Genomic DNA, 18,326 nt, shown 5'->3' with positions numbered 1-18,326 from the left:
GCCCCAGTTGCAATGGCCTTTGGCTGGTGGTTTTGGGAATTGTAGTCAACATCTGGGAAGCCCTCTTATAGGGAACATTGGCCCTGTGCCTTGCCAAATCCCATGCCTCACTGTACACTTCCACAGATGTGCTCAGTCCCTGCTGGGTCACACACACACATACCACACCACACCCCATATACTTTGTAGTTGAACACAGGGGCTCAAAGTGCTGTTGCTGCTAACTCACCTATGTCCACACTTGATTGCAGAGCTAATGGCCACCGGCGTCTGGTGTTGCGCAAGCATAATGAGAGTTGTTGCGCACAATTAACACATTTCCAGAGCGACATGAAGTTGTGGTGTTCCACAGTATTGTGCAACCACTAGTGGAAGACCTTTTCTGGCACATATAGAAGGCTGTGCATTGCATGTGCACCCTCCCTCTGTTCCCACCTGTCTGTAGCAGAGAGGCACTTGCAAGGGCTTCCTGAGTAAAGGTCTCTCTCAGTGCCTGGTCCCCTGTTAGGCTTCAGTGAAGGAGGTAACTGGACAGAGTCAGGGCACCCCCTTCCCCAGCTTTCATTCTGGCCAATATTTGCCTCTGTTGTGTGCAGCTTCACCCAGAAGCCACTTATAGCACCCAGTCTTCTATTGTGGGATGATGAGAGTTCCCCCTTACATCAGGGAGGAGAGTTTTGTTTGTTTGTTTGTTTGTTTGTTTGTTTGTTTAACATATTTTTATACCACCCAGAACTTACGTCTTTGGGCGGTTTACAACAAGATTAAAAAGAGTTGGTCTTGCGCTAGTGAGCATGAATTGTCCCTTTTGCTAAGCAGGGTCCAACCTGTTGTGAGCACTGTCTGCCGTAAGATATTTCCCTTAAGGGTTGGGGCCTTAACTCAGTGGTAGAGCATCTGCTTGCATGCAGAAGGTCCCAGGTTCAATCTCTGGCATCTCCAGGTAGGACTGGGAGGGATGCCTGCCTGAAACCTTGAAGAGCCTTTGCCAGTCAGAGCAGACAGTACTGAGCTAGATGGACCAATGGTCTGACTCCGTATAAGGCAGCTTCTAACATTCCTATATGCCTAGCAGAAAAGATCACACATGGCCACTAGTTTCCTCAAGTGATGAAAATTCAATTTTAAAAGTTCCCTTCTGGCTTGTAGGATGTATTTCTTCCTGTTTTTAATACACTTCTGTTCTTCATAAACTTTCTTTCTGATTTTTTTAAATGAATTCTTATTTAAAACTAAAACAAATTGTGTTCTTACAGGTGGGTGGAATCCACTTAAATAAATGGAAGCTTGACAAGAAGCTGGGCATCTACGTTCTCATCCTTTACGCCATCTTCCTGTGTTTCTCGATACTGATAGAGTTTAACGTTTTCACTTTTGTCAACTTTCCGATGTGCCGAGAAGATGACTGAAACCAGCTGCCAATGGAAATCACCTGAATCCATTGTGACACACACGACAGGAGACATTTTACTTTTCTACCTGCTTCTTATCCAAAATCTGAGGGTCTTTCCTGCTTCATCACCTTACAGCACTTTTCCTGTCCTTGGAAAGAAAACAAGGAGGTCCTTTAAATAACATTCTCAAGGCAACCAAAGGATGTTCTTCTTCATCTTCTTCCTCTTTGGATATTGCTGCTTTGTCATGCAGCTTTGTGGATCTCATACAGAACTCACAAAAGCTGAGCGGTATCCTGTTGTGGTTTCCCGTCTTCTTTAGGCAGGCAATTGTCCATCAACATATGGTTTAATATGAAGACTGGGGGAAACTGCACCTCCCTTTTTTATTTATGGCTTTCCAAATAAGAGGAAAGGAGAGTGGTTCAAGATTTTATCTTGTCTTGTTTAAAGCATCTCAGCCAATGGGCTCTAATGCACTTACTATGTAACATGCACTACTAAAGACCTTCCTTTCTCCCTTTCAAGTGCTCTGTTTATAGAGAAGTTTCATTGACACTGAGGAGTCTTTGGTGGTGCTCAGTAGTACTTTGTCGCTCTTTTTTATTTCAAAAAAGACTTGAAAGACACAAGAACAATTCCACCAAGGCAGAGGAGGAAACAGATAATGCAGCACTTCTGAAGATGTAAGCTAAAAATGATGGAACCTGAAATATTGCAAACTGGATACCCATACTTGAAGAAGAAGAAGAAATGATTCTAAAATCAGTGAGGAACAATTTCAGATATCAAGCATGACTATACATATTGAGCTTGGTCAAAACTTGTGCCGGCACTGGTAAGCATATTCCCACAATTTTAGAGGAAAACTGAAAAACCGGAATCATGGGTGCTCCATAACTAGCTGTGAAGGTTGTCATCTGAAATCTTCAGTCCAAATGCCTTCCAGATCTTAATACATACATGAGGGATTTGGAGGTGTTTTCATTCTCATCCTAAATATATCTGCTCTAAAATGGCTGCATAATCCCCCCTTTTTGTTGTTGCTCTCTTTCAAGGGCCCACCTTCACCATCCTGAATGTGAATTGGAATGTGAGGTGAGCTTGAGTGCAAGGCGAAACAGTTGCTCGATGGCTTTGCTGTGTACCCTAGCCCTCTTTTAAAACAGGCTCACATTTTAGCAAAGGCTTCAGAGAGATGTTCGGTAGAAACATAATTTTTTAAAAATTATGCTTTGCAAAATTGGGACCTGAGCACACATCTGAACAATCACAAAATGCCATGACTGTGTACATAGATGCACTTTTTGAGTCCAGCTTAGACCATAGGCTAAGTCTGCCCAGTCAGCACCGTGAAGCTTGTTATCAACTGAGATTGTCCAGACCTTGAAGTGCACAATCCCTCTGTCCAGCAAAGCCATTGATAAGCCGAGCATTTGGGCAGTCATATGGAGGGAAATGAGGGTTACCACTAACTACGCATTTGTGACTTTGCTGCTGTACGATGCTCAGCACTTTGCAGGATGGATTCTCAATTGCACCAAGTGTATATTGAAAACTATCGTTGTCTTGATGTACATACAAGAGGTTTTTGCACAGCATGATTGACTTCCCAGCTGAATGTATTTGTAACCCCTTAGGGCCATGATCTTTCCATTGCACCAGCATATGTTGCAATGAAATAGGTCTGGACTTTTATGGGCATGACTGAGAAGAGAACCTGACCCATTCAGTATAAAATTGTGGGTGGCTTTGAATGTTACCACAGTCTGGGAGTGGGGGCATGGGCAGAGTGAGTTCCTCACGAGTCCTGTTTTTGTTCTTCTTGCTGAAGAAGATTTTGCTGTTTTTGCTCTTCTTGCTGAAGCAAAGATTCTTGCACCTCCAGCATGAGACATGTCAGCTCTACTCTCATCTAGAGTTCATGTGCCTCTCTGTGAGAAACATGCAAAAGACCCTCCACTTTGGGCCTTTATCAAGCAGCACTTGTACTTTGTGACTTTCATTGCATGGGCAACATCCAGAGTGGTTCTCTCTCATGTGACATGCTGTTATGGTGATCCCAATAAGATTCACCAGAAGCACTGGCACATTTTAATACTGTCCCTTAACTCCAAAATAATGTATTGGAAAGTTCCGAGTGAACACAGAGAGTTTCTACAGAAGCACAAGTTACCTTTATACATAGCTTTTTATTTTTTTAACATATATAGCAAAATGAAATATATATTGAATGGCTAAATAATTTTGTGGATTTAAAAATGCATTATATTTTTGCATGCAGAGCTATTTGGCAGAATTCCCACAATAACTGCATTGACAACAGAATACTGTAGGAAGCAAACAGGTTTTCTCAAGGGACTTGAAAATTGCTTTAATTATCACCTGCAGTCTTTGCTAGGGACACTAATATTCCAGCTAACAAGCAATCCCTCTGACCACAAATGAATCTTCTCCCATTGTAACAGTCCCCCAGCCCCATACAAGCCAATGAAAAATAGGGCATTCTCTTCCTTGACCTAGTCTCAGTTTTACCCCTTACTGCCCAGTTCACAGTAGCCACAGAGATGCCAGTTCAGGAGCCATTGAAGCACTTCTGGAGAAGCCAAAATGTAAAAAGAGCCTGCCTCAAAAGTATACAGTTGCTCTATAGTAAAGATGGAGGATGAATAGTGTGCTTCCAATATAACCCTTTTGCTCACAGGAAACATATAAAGCACATCAAGTGTGAAATGTTGTTGAAATCTTATTTTCTGCTCTACTGTCAACAGATTTTTTTTAAATGAACATAAAAACCTGTTTTAAAGGACTGGTTCACAAATGCGTATTTCATTGCTTGATGAATGCAGCACCAGATCTAAATAGGGTGTAACTTTTACATTCCCTCTCCTCAAACACAGAGCTTCTGAAGAGAATCGGGTCACACTTGGCTGTTTCACACTTTACATGGAGGCAGAGCTGGGTTTTCTAATGAGTGTACACTCAACAGGGAACAGTTCCTGGCTCTCTGTTAGGTGTTGAGTGTACAATGCAATGTGTTTGCACACAGGTGGCTGCTGTCTTAGTGACACTTGGCTGTCTCCTTCACACCTCGATCTTAGGTATTACACCTAAAAATGTTATTTGTGAAATAGCTCACATACAGCAGCAACTGGTCCAAGTGATGAGTAATCAGAGTTATGTACATATATATGTGAACTAGTACAGAGGTATTCACACATCCATACAAACATTAGGAAGGAAGCTAAAAGGCATGTTAGTGTCACTTGTGCAAATGTTCATACAGCCTAAGTTCTGTCAATGCATTATTCATCTGGATTGCACAGAACTGGCGATTCCATTCAAAGCATGATTGTACACAGGCAGTTTTTCACTCTGCAGTACAGGAAATCTTTTTTCCTTAAAACAGTTTGCTTCACTCTTAGTTGGCGTGAGGAATTCAGCTAATTTTGAAAAGAGTTTTATGCAAAGGAAAAAATATTTGTTAATCTCCTTGTGTCCTTTGCAGCAAATATCAGTATTAACCAAGCTGGCAACCCAATCCCACAAATTGGCTTTAGCTGCCATAATTGAATCAGTCGTTTGCACCATAAAAGCTGAAATTGCCCTCATCTGATTCTTGGTGCATGGGGGGATAGAAATGTGTTTTGCCCCATATGCTTGGGGAAAAAACCCAGATGGTAGTCTGTGTCTTTTCCTGCCTCTGGAGCCAATGAACAGCCTGTTGAATCCTGCTTAAGATGGGCACCTGGCCCTTCCCCTGCCGCCATGTCCTGCCCCACCATGGCAAAGAGGAAGTGGAAGAGCATCAGTGAAGCCATGCTGATTACTGCTGCTGCTGCTATGCCAACACTTGGGTTGGGGTTGTATTCCTGGGCCCGCACAAGAGGACAGATTGTCCCCATAAGCTGGCTGTGGGACTTGCGTGTCTATGTGACTGAATCACTGCAGAGGCTTATATGATGAAGCTGTTAAATCCCCCCCACCCCTTCTCAGACTGGATCAATCTATCACATTAGTCCTGCTTGGATGTTATGTGCCTGCAAACCAAGTATCAGCTAAGCCCCATTCCCTCCACCCCCAGGTGCCAGCATGCTCCATGTCCAGTCCACATACACCCACTCTCCCCAGGCACAGCATCTGTGCTCTATCCGGGGAAAACGTCTGACATGCTGCACAAAGTTCTCTGTGTGTTGTAATGGGACATGCACACAGTTGCACCAGAGAGTTCTGGCACAAACCATTGGAAATGATGGCTGCACTACCACACAACTGCATTTATACAATTTTTGTGTTCATGCGAGAGTGCTCTTGTGCAGTTGTGCACACATTCCATTACAACACACACAGGGAATTGTGCACAGTATATCAGCCAGCTTCTCTCCATGAGCAGGAACACTGGGTGCCCAGGCTAAGCACAGCAAACCATACCAGTAGGATACGGAGGGCTTGCTTATATGTTAGGCAGGCACAACCTGTATGGTACAGCCTTGTAGAGTACAGGTATCTTTTCATTAGAGAGAACTTCTGTGTGACATATAAGCAAGGGGTACCTTAAAACCACTGCCCTCACATTCTGGGAACAGCACAATCTAGGCTTAGGCGGGCCTGCAAACACACATTATATAGGAAACGGTGTTGTGGTCCTGCTCTCATCATCCCAGAGAAGGAAAGGTGTATGATGGTATCAGAACTCCCTTCCCTTCTTGCTCTTCCTTTGCTTCAGGGCCCAATAACTCACCACCAGACCAAAACTGGTGGTGAATATCATTTCTTTGGTGGACAAATATCATTTCTTGATCATTCTCATGGCAAATAGAATGAAACCTAACTGCACTTTAACGAAGTTGAGATTTGGAGTCCATAATCCAGAGCTCAGTTTCTGGTCTCCTCCTAGGCTATCTATTATATGTCTGCTTATTCTTTGGCAGATACCAAAACAATCAATCTGATAAAAAGACACCTTACTTGATATTTGTCTACTGTACAAAATATATATGTACACACACACACACGTAAGCACACACAATTTGCCAAAGAATGTTGTATACACTTTATATGAGGGCCGTGATGACAATCACATACAGCCATTTGTGCTTCAGATTCCCATAATTCACAATCCATGTGCAATAGCCCCTAGGCAGGCTGTCTGAAAAAGACTGGGTGTTTAACTGATTGCCACGTTGGTACAAGTCCCAGAACCTCCTATATTTTTGCAATATCTTGCCAAGAATCTCCAAGTTGATATCAATCTTGTGCCTTTTGTTTGCTTCTGAAACAAATTTGCTCAAGTGATCTGCAGGGGGAAATCCATTTTTTATTCCCCCCGCCCCTGCTCCAATTAATTCAACACCCAGGGATTTATGTGCACCTTCCCTTGCGAACTCTTTGGATCTTGCTCAACATCCCCTAAATACTATGTGTGTAAATTGGCTGTGTTTACTACGGAACATTAGCCAAGTCTTGAGTTATGTTGACTGTATAGAAGTTGCATAGCTTCTGAGCTAGATGCGAGGAAAGGCTCATGACTATGATACCAAAGTGATCAATAGATTAAAAACTTCTTTGTTTTGGAATGTATGCTGGATACATGTGTGTAAGATGGATGAAATGCTGACCATTAGCAATGAAATCCTCAAAAGACTGATTCATAAACCTGTAAACGTAGCAGAATTAGCTTAAGGTGCCCACTCGCTTTATGACATAATATATCCAACTCTGATAGGCAACATGGTGTCATAATGTCATGTTTACAATGTCATCATTGAAGAGCCCCTGGTGGCGCAGTGGTAAAACTGCCGCCCTGTAACCAGAAGCTTACAAGTTCGATCCTGACCAGGGACTCAAGGTTGACTCAGCTTTCCATCCTTCCGAGGTTGGTAAAATGAGTACCCAGAATGTTGGGGGCAATATGCTAAATCATTGTAAACCGCTTAGAGAGCTCTGGCTATAGAGCGGTATATAAATGTAAATGCTATTGCTATTGCTATCAATTGGCTAGGTCATACTACTGGGAAGACAATCCCTGTTCCCAAATGAAGGCACTTAGCTTAGTTGAAAAAGCTAAGCTTATGCTTTGCGGAAAAGTGGGGAGCATATCTTTCAAGGAGAGCCCCTAGTTTGGAGAGGGCCCCACAACCCAGCTTTGCTTTGTGTGTAAAAAGTATTCATATACATGCTATAAGCCAGGGATAGGCAACCTTGACTCTCCAGATGATGTTGAATTACAACTCCCAGCATCCCTAGCCACAATAAATTGTGACTGGGGGTGATGGGAGTTGTAGTTCAAGAACATCTGGAGAGCCAAGGTTGCCTACTCCTGCTAAAGACTATATATGTGAGCATTCTTCAAAAGAAAAAAATGCACTCAACCACTCATTCACCTCTCCATCTGTGAAGTAATCTGGTTTACCTTGATCATACTGCACTGTAAATGAAAATGAGTCATCTTTGGAGTTTGCTAACCTGCACGTCTTCCTAAATACTTCAGTTGACCAAGTATGAAACCGTTGCAATGTTTACTGGGGTGCAGGGCAGGTAAAAGGGATGAGTTCCTCTAAAGGAATGTTCAGCAAGATTGCAGACCACAAGCAGATGGCAGACCCATTATCCACTGCAGAGCAGTTTCGTACTGGGGCGGCTAGGGCTGGAGAGAAGTAAGAATTTTTTCTGAGAGTTGAAGGTAGTTTAAAAGGAGGCCACTTGTGGTGTGTATACCCTTCTCTTTTGTCTCCAGGAAACAGGCTTCTAAGATTTGAGAAGCTTTTTATTTTATAAACTGTAAAGCTTGTTTGATCATAAGGAACAGGGGGACGAGAAAGATACAAATTATGCCATGGGAAGTAATGTTGCTCTTAGATCCCTTTCAGCTCCCTTAAAAATGATTTCCAGCCATCTACAACTCTCTCCACATGAGAGCAGAATGCTGTATGGTTGGTTTGGTGGTGTGTGTGTTTTTAAAGCTTTTGCATTGACCCTGATCCTGCAGTGGGTATCTGCACTTCATATTCCGACAACAGGGAGTACTAACTGAATAGATACTGCAAGATCAGGTTCTGGGATTGCTGTTTTGCTTCGCTTTGTGTGTTTTTTTTTAATTGGTATGTCAGAGCTAGTTTTGTGTTTATTTTTATGACTGTATGATGGCCCAAGCTCTGATCTTGAGTTGTGAGCCAGCTAGGAAGGCTGTCTGCTTTCCTCTTTCCCTTTGGACCAACATCTCTCTTTGTGCCAAGTTTCATTTGTGTGTCTGTTATTTCTTACATCCACTGCAGCTGTGACAAATAGCTAGTTTTTCAACAGTGGATTTTTATTTATTATCCTTCAATAACTGTTAAACAAAACAAAACAGAAGCCCTGTTTCCCCCCTCAGAGTCATTTTTATATTGATAATTGTACATACAGTTGCATTCATCTCACCAAATTCCATTGTGAATGTTTGTAAAAAATTAGCCCTCTGAATCCTTCCGTTTTCACAACCTCCTGTCATTTTCTATCAAGAAGTTCTCCCTTGATTGCTTGGAACTGTGTATGTCGATATTAAAGATTAGGTTAAGAATATAAGAACAGTCCTGCTGGATCAAGGCCCATCTAATCCAGCATCCTGCTTCACACAGTGGCCCATCAGATGCCTCTGGGGAGCCCACAGGCAAGAGGTATGTGCATGCCCTCTCTCCTGCTGTTGCTCCCCTGCAACTGGTATTGAGAGGCATCATGCCTCTGAGGCTGGCCTAGGTTGTTTCAACAGAGTTTGGACTGAGTTTATTGTAAATGCTGCCTGAATGTTTATGCTAAGGTAGGAAGTCAAAATGTCAAATACAAGGTTGTTTTAAAGCAGACAGTGAATGATGTTTGTGCCCGTGTGAAACCAAAGACTTTTGCTATTAAATATTGCAGCACCTTAAAATCCACCATTTTATATAGGAAGGCCTCTTTTGCTGCTTGGTATTCAGACAATCCCAAATTGCGTGCAATGTGTCCATACTTCCATTTGAGATTTTGCAAACTAGCCTTTGCTGAACATGGTAGGGTTTAGAACAGAGGCTGGCCATTGTGACAAGGGATGATGGCAGTTGTAGTCCAACATCTGAGGACCCAAATTTGAGAACCCCTGGTTTAGAAATGTATTCTTCTGTACAGAAACCCTGTGTACTATTGAATCTGAACAGAGCAAGCAACCCCTGGCTTCTAAAAATCATTGCCCTGCAAATTGGCAGTGTACATAGCTCAGTTACAAGTTTCACATCCTTTTTTAAAAGGCCACTTCAGATTTTCCAACTTTCTGTCATCAGAAAATCCTTTGTGCATCAATTTTCAACCAAGGACCTGCAATGCATTGCAAAGGATTCTGGGGATAGTGAAGGGGTATATGAGGCACTGGGGTGCTGGGCTTGCACCCCAGAACTAAGGCTGAGCCAAATGATTTCAATTGAGAACTTCGCACACCTTTCCCCCCATGTTCTCCCTGCCACACAGTCTGTTTTGTAGTTCGACACCCATATTGGTGATCACCATTTTTCTCTCCATGCCCCTTCCTCACAGAATAATGTCATTTCATGATGTCACCTAATGGCGCAGCAGGGAAGTAACTTGCCTAGGGAGCAAGAGGTTGCTGGTTCGAATCCCCGCTGGTATGTGTCCCAGACTATGGGAAACACCTATATCGGCAGCAGCAATCTAGGAAGATGCTAAAAGGCATCATCTCATACTGCGCGGGAGGAGGCAATGGTAAACCCCTCCTGTATTCTACCAAAGAAAACCACAGGGCTCGGTGGTCGCCAGGAGTCGACTCGACCGACTCGACAGCACAACTTTACCTCTACTTTATGATGTCATTAGCCCCATTTGGTTGTTAAAAGTAAAAGCTCCATTCACAGTGCAGGAGCCAAGGCGGGTTGGAAGCCCCACCATGGTGGTGTCACCCCATCTCCAACCACTCACAGTTACAGCAGTGGTTGTCTGTACAGGGACCCCCTGTAACCGTGAGGGCAGCCTGGGGAGATCCAGGCTGCTGTTCACAGAAGCGCCTGCTCTCGGTTACAGCGGGTCTCTCTGCAGACAGCCATCACTGTAACTGTGAGTGGCGGGAGACGCAGGTGAGGGAGTGGGACTTCCTACCTGCTTTGGCTCCTGTAACCCTGAGCAGAGCTTTTACTATTAACGTCTGGATGGGGCTATTATGTCACTCAGAACAGAGGCTGTGTGGAAGAAGTGGCAGCCCCAAAGAGATGCAGTCGCCACCGAGAGTCTGTGTTCTCCAGTTTTTCTCTTCCCATTCTGGCAGGGGGCGGGGGGACCACCACTGAACTGCCACCTCACTTTTGCCACCTGAAAACAGGACAGTGAAGATGGGGAGGTCGTTTCAACTCACTTTAGCATGCAGCCAACCCTCTCCTGCAACTGTTCATTTCAAGGGGGAATTGGTACTGGTGGTGGGCAGGCTCTCTTTTAGGGAAGCATGCCTGCCATTTCTGATCTCATTGAACTCTGTAAGCACCCGAGGGATCTCAGGGTTTCTTGGAGCACAGTTTGAAAACCACTGCCTAAGGCACCAATGAGTGGGCGCTGATTCAACATGGCAGCTGGGTTTTTGGTGTTGCAGTGTTCCTTTTGATGCAAAGTTCTCTTTGATGCATTCTTGTGTATGGCATGTTCTCCACACTGCTGTCCTTCTGAAATTCAAAGCACTTTCCGAAAAGCGATTGATTGTAATGGAGAGCTAGTGTCAGTAATCTGTCCCCTGAAAGGCAATTACTGGCATCCTGTTTTTGGTTGTTGGTTTTTTAAAAATCTGCTGAAAGAATGTAGATCTCTTCAATCGGTGTCCACACACAGTGCTTGAAAGGTGTATGGTTTTTGATGTTTAGTAACCTTGAATTGTTATGAAATCCAAAAGCATCAGCAGGTAGATGAGATCTCCAAATGAGACCTGTGCCCACTGGGAATCTTTAATTGCAGCAAGTTTATGGCCTTTATTAATTGTACATAATATATAATTCTTCAGAAAGCAGCAGTTTTGTTCCCAGTGACTAATGCTCTCCAGCAAAGTTCTTCTTTGTTGAGTGCAGTGATTCAGGGACACTTCTGAGCACAAAAGGAAGTGTTGATCCACATAGATGTCATTTCTGTTTTCCACTTAACAGGTGTATGCAAAGCGCATCCCAAGATGGGGTGGGGGGGTGCTGGTACCTCTTCTGAAAAAATGAAGATACTTTTTATAGTGCTGCTCACAGAATGGAAAGTTATGACTTTGTAAACTGTAAATTACACAGATCTATTTATCATGTTATTTATTTTTTCAATGACTGTGACCTTATGCACTGTGAATGCTTTTTGTGATATGGGGTTATTTGTACAGATCTGTATGTCATTTTAAAAAATCCAAATGTAATAATTTGTTACAGAATATTGGCATGAGCTTTGATTTATTTTTATTGTGAAAAGAGGAAAAATACAATAGTTACTATGAACGGAAGATTTATATTTAAAATAAACCTAGCAGTCAGTATTGTATGGCACTATATATCAACATATGTACACTGTCAATAAAATATATAAGGACAACTTGAAAGCGATTTTGATGCTTTTCTCAGGAAAACCTTGTTCAAAGTCTGGAAATAACCATGTGGAGTTTAGAGCCTGGACTAAGATCAGCAATTGTATCATCATCCTTGAATATTCAGAGCTAAATGTAGTGTGTTCACAGATCTGTTCAGAAGCTGGAAATTATTCAGAGCCAGGCCAATAAAGGGTTACGAGGAAAATCTTTCTGTACGGTAAGTAATTTCCAATATTCCTTCCCAACATTCTATCACTCTCAAGCATAACTAAGAAACATAAGCCAAGAAAGGGCTGAGCAAACAGAAGTAAGCTTTATTCTAAATGCCTGGGAGGTCATCAGGGCAGGGAGCCATTTTAGCTCTCACCCCAAGGCGATCCCCAAGATCACCTGTTTAATTTCTCCTATATAAGTGGATGTTTACCATTAACATCTATGGGGGAAAGTAAAGCACTACACCTAGAGACAGTAGAACAGAGGTTAAAACCTAACCTCTAGCTGTGAAAGGTTGCTTACTGCATAACTGCTCAGAGATTTCACAGAAGATGGTAGTTGTATTGCAATATTCAGCACTTTCCGTATTGGTCCCAGGAATATGCAGGCCCACTCTTTGCACATACTCCCGTTGTATTCATTGGCATTTTGCTAGTGATATAAGGAAAGGCAGAAGAAAGTTGGTCACTCCACATGTGGTGCAATGCAATGCAGGTGGTAGGAGCTCCGCCTGTGCTGCTGGGTCAGTATGAACAGCAACAGAGTTGCTCCCGAGGACAGTTCCACTCCGGTGTAAGATTGCACAAACAGTTGCACGACAGAAGGAGTTCAGATGGCCATGAGGTAGCAGCTTTTGATATTTTGAAGGATGAACAGGCCAGATTTAGGGCCAGCTGTTCTTCTATAGATCAAGTCCTAGTACTGCAGCATGAAGCCAAATAGATCATATGCTGCTTTTGTGGACTTTAAGAATGCTTTTGACTCAGTCTCCAGGGGGAAATTATGGCGCAAGCTGCTGGACTTCACAATTGACCATCGTCTTTTTCTATTAATCTATAAATGAAGAGACTTTTTTGAAGGACATTAGGAGGACATCTTATGAAAGAAACTTCAACCAAGAGAGGAGTCGGACAATGCTGTATTCTCTGGTGCCAATACTATTTATTTTTTATATTAATTCTCTTGTTTCCCACCTGAAGGATTTGAGATACCATCCACCAAAGTTGGCTGATAGGCAGTCACCGAGCCAAGAAGTGAGCCAAGTAGGTGCACAGACAACCACACAAAGAAGTGAGAAAACTTCTTCCTCTTTCAAATATGCCATTTCAGGTTTCATTGTTGGAGGTGGGGGAAATGGTTTTCAGTACAGTGGGGGCGGTATATTCCTGGCAGGGTTCAACAGCCAGCTCTTGCAGATATATTCAAGCTTCAAAGCAAAAAACCAGCACATTTCCATTATATTTGTTGTTAATTTTTATCAGAAGTGGCTGTTATGGGTAGGATGGTGGGGTGGTCAACAAACTACAGGTGCAGCTTATTCCAGCTCTCCTCTGCCCACTCTGCTCACATTGCTCTCCCTTCTCTCACCCCCCACCACATTAACCCTTGGCACACAGGCTGGTTATTTGCCCAATTCCCCAACCAGGCAAATAATCAGCCCACATACCTGGAGTTAACATGACAGCAGGTGAGAGAAAGCAGAGTGAGGCAGCTGGGGAGAGGAGAACAGGAGCAAGCCACAACTGAGGCTCATTTATTCTCTCCTCCCTCCCCCCATCTCATCCGTACCAGGCGCGCCTGTTTTTTATTGTGAGGTCATTCACACAATCAAAAGCTGTGTTCTACACAAGTTTGGGAGCTATGTGTGCTCGCAATTGTTGTTTGTGTGGAAGCAAGGATAGAGGAAAGCCTGGGCAGAAATGATTGTGTGGAAGCAAGGAAGGAGGTTTTATTTCTGAGGCTATTAACACAATCAGGTGAAATCGGGCTAGGGGAGCCTAGCCCGATTTTGCCTGACTGTGAGAACCACCAGGCTTGCAGGTGAGCCCGGTGGCTTCCAGGCGGTTAACCCGCCAAAGTAACCCTCCCCTTAAACTGGGTTTGCAGAGCGAGCACTCTGCAAACCGGGGTTTTTTGCTCATGAGTTGCCGCGGTGTGGCTCCGCGCCGCAGCAACTCACGAGGAAACCCCTGACTGGGAGGCTGAAAAGCAGCCTCCCAGCTCAGAGGTCTCTCCAGCATGCTCTGCGCCCCCGTGCCCCCGATCCTCTCAGCCCCCACCGGCTCCATAACAGAGCCGGCAGTCGTGTGGCGGCCAATCCGGTTGCCCAGGGCTACTGCCCTGCTCGTCTGCAGGGTTGCTAACCCCGTCATGGCTCTTCTCACTAATCGTGAGAAGAGTCTCTCTAGCTTGCTTCCACACAGTCACTTCTACCGAGGTTTTCATCCTACCCTGCTTCCACACAACCGAACACTGGGAGCACACACAGCTCCCAACTCTGGGGAGAACACAGCTTTTGATTGTGTGGATGACCTCACTGTGTAATATTCAGAAACAGGTACTCCTGAGGAATAATACATGCACTCTGAAACCTTGGTGGGGGGGATGGTTCCCTCCTCCCCCACCCCTGCTGATCTGGGGAGGATAGGCTGTATCTCAGTGATGAAGTGCCTGATTTGCATGCAGAATGCCCCACGTTCAATCTCTGGTATCTCTGGGTAGGGCTAGAATAGATGGCTCCATAGAACCCCGGAGAGCTTCTGCCAGGCAGCGTAGACAGTATTGACCTAGAGCTCGTCTTGTGGTAGCAAGCATGACTTGTCCCCTTAGCTAAGCAGGGTCTGCCATGGTTTTATATAAATGGGAGACTTGATGTATGAGCCTTGTAAGATCACCCCCTTAAAGTATGGAGCCACTCTGGGAAGAGCATCTAGGTTCCCAGTTCCCTCCCTGGCATCTCCAAGATGGGGCTGGGAGAGATTCCTGCCTGCAACCCTGGAGAAGCCGCTGCCAGTCTGTGAAGACAATACTGAGCTAGATGGACCAAAGAGGACTGGTCTCCTGTATCTTTAATAGATGGTACAGAAGAGGAAATTTCGGCTTGTCATGTAGGGAAAAGAGAAGTGGAAATTCCCTCTTCTGTGCATCTCTTAAAGGAATGGGAGACCGGTCCTCTTTTCCATATGGCAGCCCTACCTATGCAGGGGTTTCCAACTGCAGCCCTCCAGGTGTTTTTGGACTACAACTCCCGCTATTTCCAGTCACAGTAGCCAGTAGCCAGGGATGATGGGAACTGCAGGCCAGCATCTCCAGGAGGGCCACAGTTTGAGATCCCTACTGTAGTAGAAGCCACTTTCTCAGCAAAGCAGTTTATGAATAATCCACTTTGAAATTATTTGCCAGGAAATTTAGGACCAACAAAAAGAAGTACTTTTTCACACAATGCATAATCAACTTAGGTGGTAAAGCCACCTAATGGCACAGTGGGGAAATGCTTAACTAACAAGCAGAATTTGCCGGTTCAAATCTCCGCTGGTACCATATTGAGCAGCAGCGATATAAGGAGATGCTGAAAGGCATCATCTCATACTGCATAGAAGGAGGCAATGGTAAACCACTCCTGTATTCTACCAAAGACAATCACAGGGCTCTATGGGCGCCAGGAGTTGAAATTGACTTGACAGCACACGTTACCTTTACTTTTAGAGCCAGCGTGATGTAGTGGTTAGAGTGCTGGACCAGGACCGGGGAGACCCGAGTTCAAATTCTCATTCAGCCATCATACTAGCTGGGTGACTCTGGACCAGTCACTTCTCTCTCAGCCTAGCCTACTTCACAGGGTTGTTGTGTAAGAGAAACTTAAGTATGTAGTACACCGCTCTGGACTCCTTGGAGGAAGAGCAGGATATAAATGTAACAACAAAAACAACTTGTGGAATTCTCTGCCACAAGATGTGGTGACAGCCAACAACCTGGATGGCTTTAAGAGGGGTTTTGGATAACTTCATGGAGGAGAGGTCTATAATCGGCTACTTGTTGGACAGCTATAGGCCACCTCCAGCCTCCAAGGCAGGATGCCTCTGAGTACCAGTTACAGGGGAGTAACAGCAGGAGAGAGGGCATGATCTCAACTCCTGCCTGTGGCTTCCAGTGGCATCTGGTGGGCCACTGTGTGAAACAGGATGCTGGACTAGATGGGCCTTGGGCCTGATCCAGCAGGGCTGTGCTTATGTTCTTATGAATCTAGGTTGTTCTTCCTGCAGGGTCTAACCCAGGGCCACACAACTTTGGCCCTCCAGCTCTTGTTGGACTACAACACCCATCATATCTAGCCACAGTGGCCAATAGGGATGATTCAGACCCGATTTTGAATCCCCATTCAACCATGAAACTCACTGGGCGACTCTGGGCCAGTCATGTATCTTTCAGCCTAACCTACCTCACAAGGTTGTTGTGAGGATAAAAATAAGCATTTCTCTGAGCTCCTCGGAGGAAGGAGCAGGACATAATTTTTTTTTTTTAAATTAAATGAATAAATGATGGGAGTTGTAGCCATCAACAGGAGGAGGCATCCGGAGTGGGGGACAAGGGGAGGCAGCCCCTCCCCCTGGTTTGAGCCAGTCCCATTAAAATCAATAGGACTTACTCCCCAATAACTGAGTATAGTATTGAAGGCTTTGCACATGCACCCCCCTGGGAAAACATCCTGCAGATACTCACGAGAGAACCAAAGTTGTACAGCCCTGGTCTAAACTTTTTTTAATGTGTGTGTGTGTGAGTCTACTTTAATTTTGCCTGGGAAAAGTTAGCATTTTGTGTGCAGTTTCTAAAAGCTCAGGACACCCCATTCCAATGTGCAAGATCAGCCAATATTTTGACTCAGCAGGGCCCGGTGGCCAGTTACGTAATAGGAGTTTGTGCTATAAAGGGCTTGTAATCCACAGATTAACAGCCGAGAAGGCTACAGCAGCTCGTTCAGAGTCCTTATGTAGCATGCGGATGACGCAGCAGCTCACCCACAGTGGGGAAAGCATGATTGTTGTTATGCAATCTGCATGTAAGTTGAGGGCACTTTAGCAAAAGCAATTCTTCTCATAGTTTTCCCTTTAGCAACAACTAAAGTTCATGGCACTGTTGCAATTCCCTTTTGGAAAGAGACTGTTCAAAATATTTTCAGAGCTGTTTATATGCCTGCAGTCACAAGGTGCAAGTGAAGAATTTGGCATATGAATATGTGTTTTTCTGTGGTGATTCACGTAGACTCACTTGCAAATGTGCATAAACACGAACATAAATGTGCATAAACACATTCACACAATGGTGTGGTGGAATGCGCTCCCTACTAAGATACGAGCCTCCCCATCTCTGGCAATTTTTAAGAAACTACTGAAAACGCATCTCTTTAACCAAGCTTTCTCAGCTTTTTACAACTTGTTTTTAAATTGTTTTGGCTATTTAATTGGTGTTTTATGATGTTTTAATTGTTAATTATTATTTATGTAGTTTATAATTTTTGTTTTGTTAATTGATTTTAATGGTGTTTTAATGTGCCTTGAGCCCCTGGTGGCGCAGTGGTAAAACTGCCGCCCTGTAACCAGAAGGTTACAAGTTCGATCCTGACCAGGGGCTCAAGGTTGACTCAGCCTTCCATCCTTCCGAGGTCGGTAAAATGAGTACCCAGAATGTTGGGGGCAATATGCTAAATCATTGTAAACCGCTTAGAGAGCTTCCAGCTATAGAGCAGTATATAAATGTAAGTGCTATTGCTATTGCTAATGTAAACCACCCTGAGCCTTTTGGGAGGGCGGTATTAAAATTTTAACAACAACAACAACTTGTCAGCATGAACAGGGGATTATATTTATTATTGTTGTTGCTGTTGTTGTTATTTATTAATTTGTTTGCCCATGGCTAGGTAAGGGTTGCACCTCTACACTCAAAACTGCCTCTGTCAGCAGTTCTGCCTCTGTCAGCACTTGGCTGCATTTGAGGGAAAGTCAACAATTCAGGCCTCTCTACATTGGGCTGGCTGGTCCCACCTGCCATTTTGGCTCCTCTCCTCCCAGAACTGCTTCCATCAGCAGCCACTCCATTCCATCTGTCTGCCTCAGAGGAAGAGGAGAGACAGCAAAAGAAGTCCACTCTCTTGGTTCTATGGGTACCAACTGCCATGGGGCTCTTTCCCTCTCAGAGAACTCTTTCTTGCCCTGACCTTTCCACCTGGTAAGTAGCTAACTTCACCACCCTGTTCACATGTTTCCCCTCACACATTTGATGAACATCTGAGGTGGAAGCAGGACCTTGCCTCTTGGCAGTGCCGGATTTAGGCACAAACCAAGCAAGCTACAGCTTAGGGTCTCTGAATACCAAAAAATGACTTA

The 18,326-nt window shown here is 44.2% G+C and overlaps 1 protein-coding gene across 3 annotated transcripts in view; it reads left to right on the top strand.

Annotated features, from left to right (window-relative positions):
• Positions 1–11,964, top strand: part of SLC24A4 (solute carrier family 24 member 4) — a 199,597-nt gene extending 187,633 nt beyond the window's left edge. For all 3 annotated transcript variants that reach the window (XM_053280737.1, XM_053280727.1, XM_053280717.1), the window contains one exon: positions 1,257–11,964. In XM_053280737.1, coding sequence (XP_053136712.1) covers positions 1,257–1,409 — 153 coding nt within the window. In that variant the 3' untranslated portion in view covers positions 1,410–11,964. The remainder of the gene's footprint in view (positions 1–1,256) is intronic.
• The last annotated feature ends 6,362 nt before the right edge of the window (positions 11,965–18,326 follow it).

Source organism: Hemicordylus capensis, chromosome 1, assembly GCF_027244095.1.
Source record: "Hemicordylus capensis ecotype Gifberg chromosome 1, rHemCap1.1.pri, whole genome shotgun sequence".
NCBI classification, from domain to species: domain Eukaryota; kingdom Metazoa; phylum Chordata; class Lepidosauria; order Squamata; family Cordylidae; genus Hemicordylus; species Hemicordylus capensis.
Note: the sequence above shows the minus strand (reverse complement) of the source record. Positions and strands in the feature narration are given on the sequence as shown.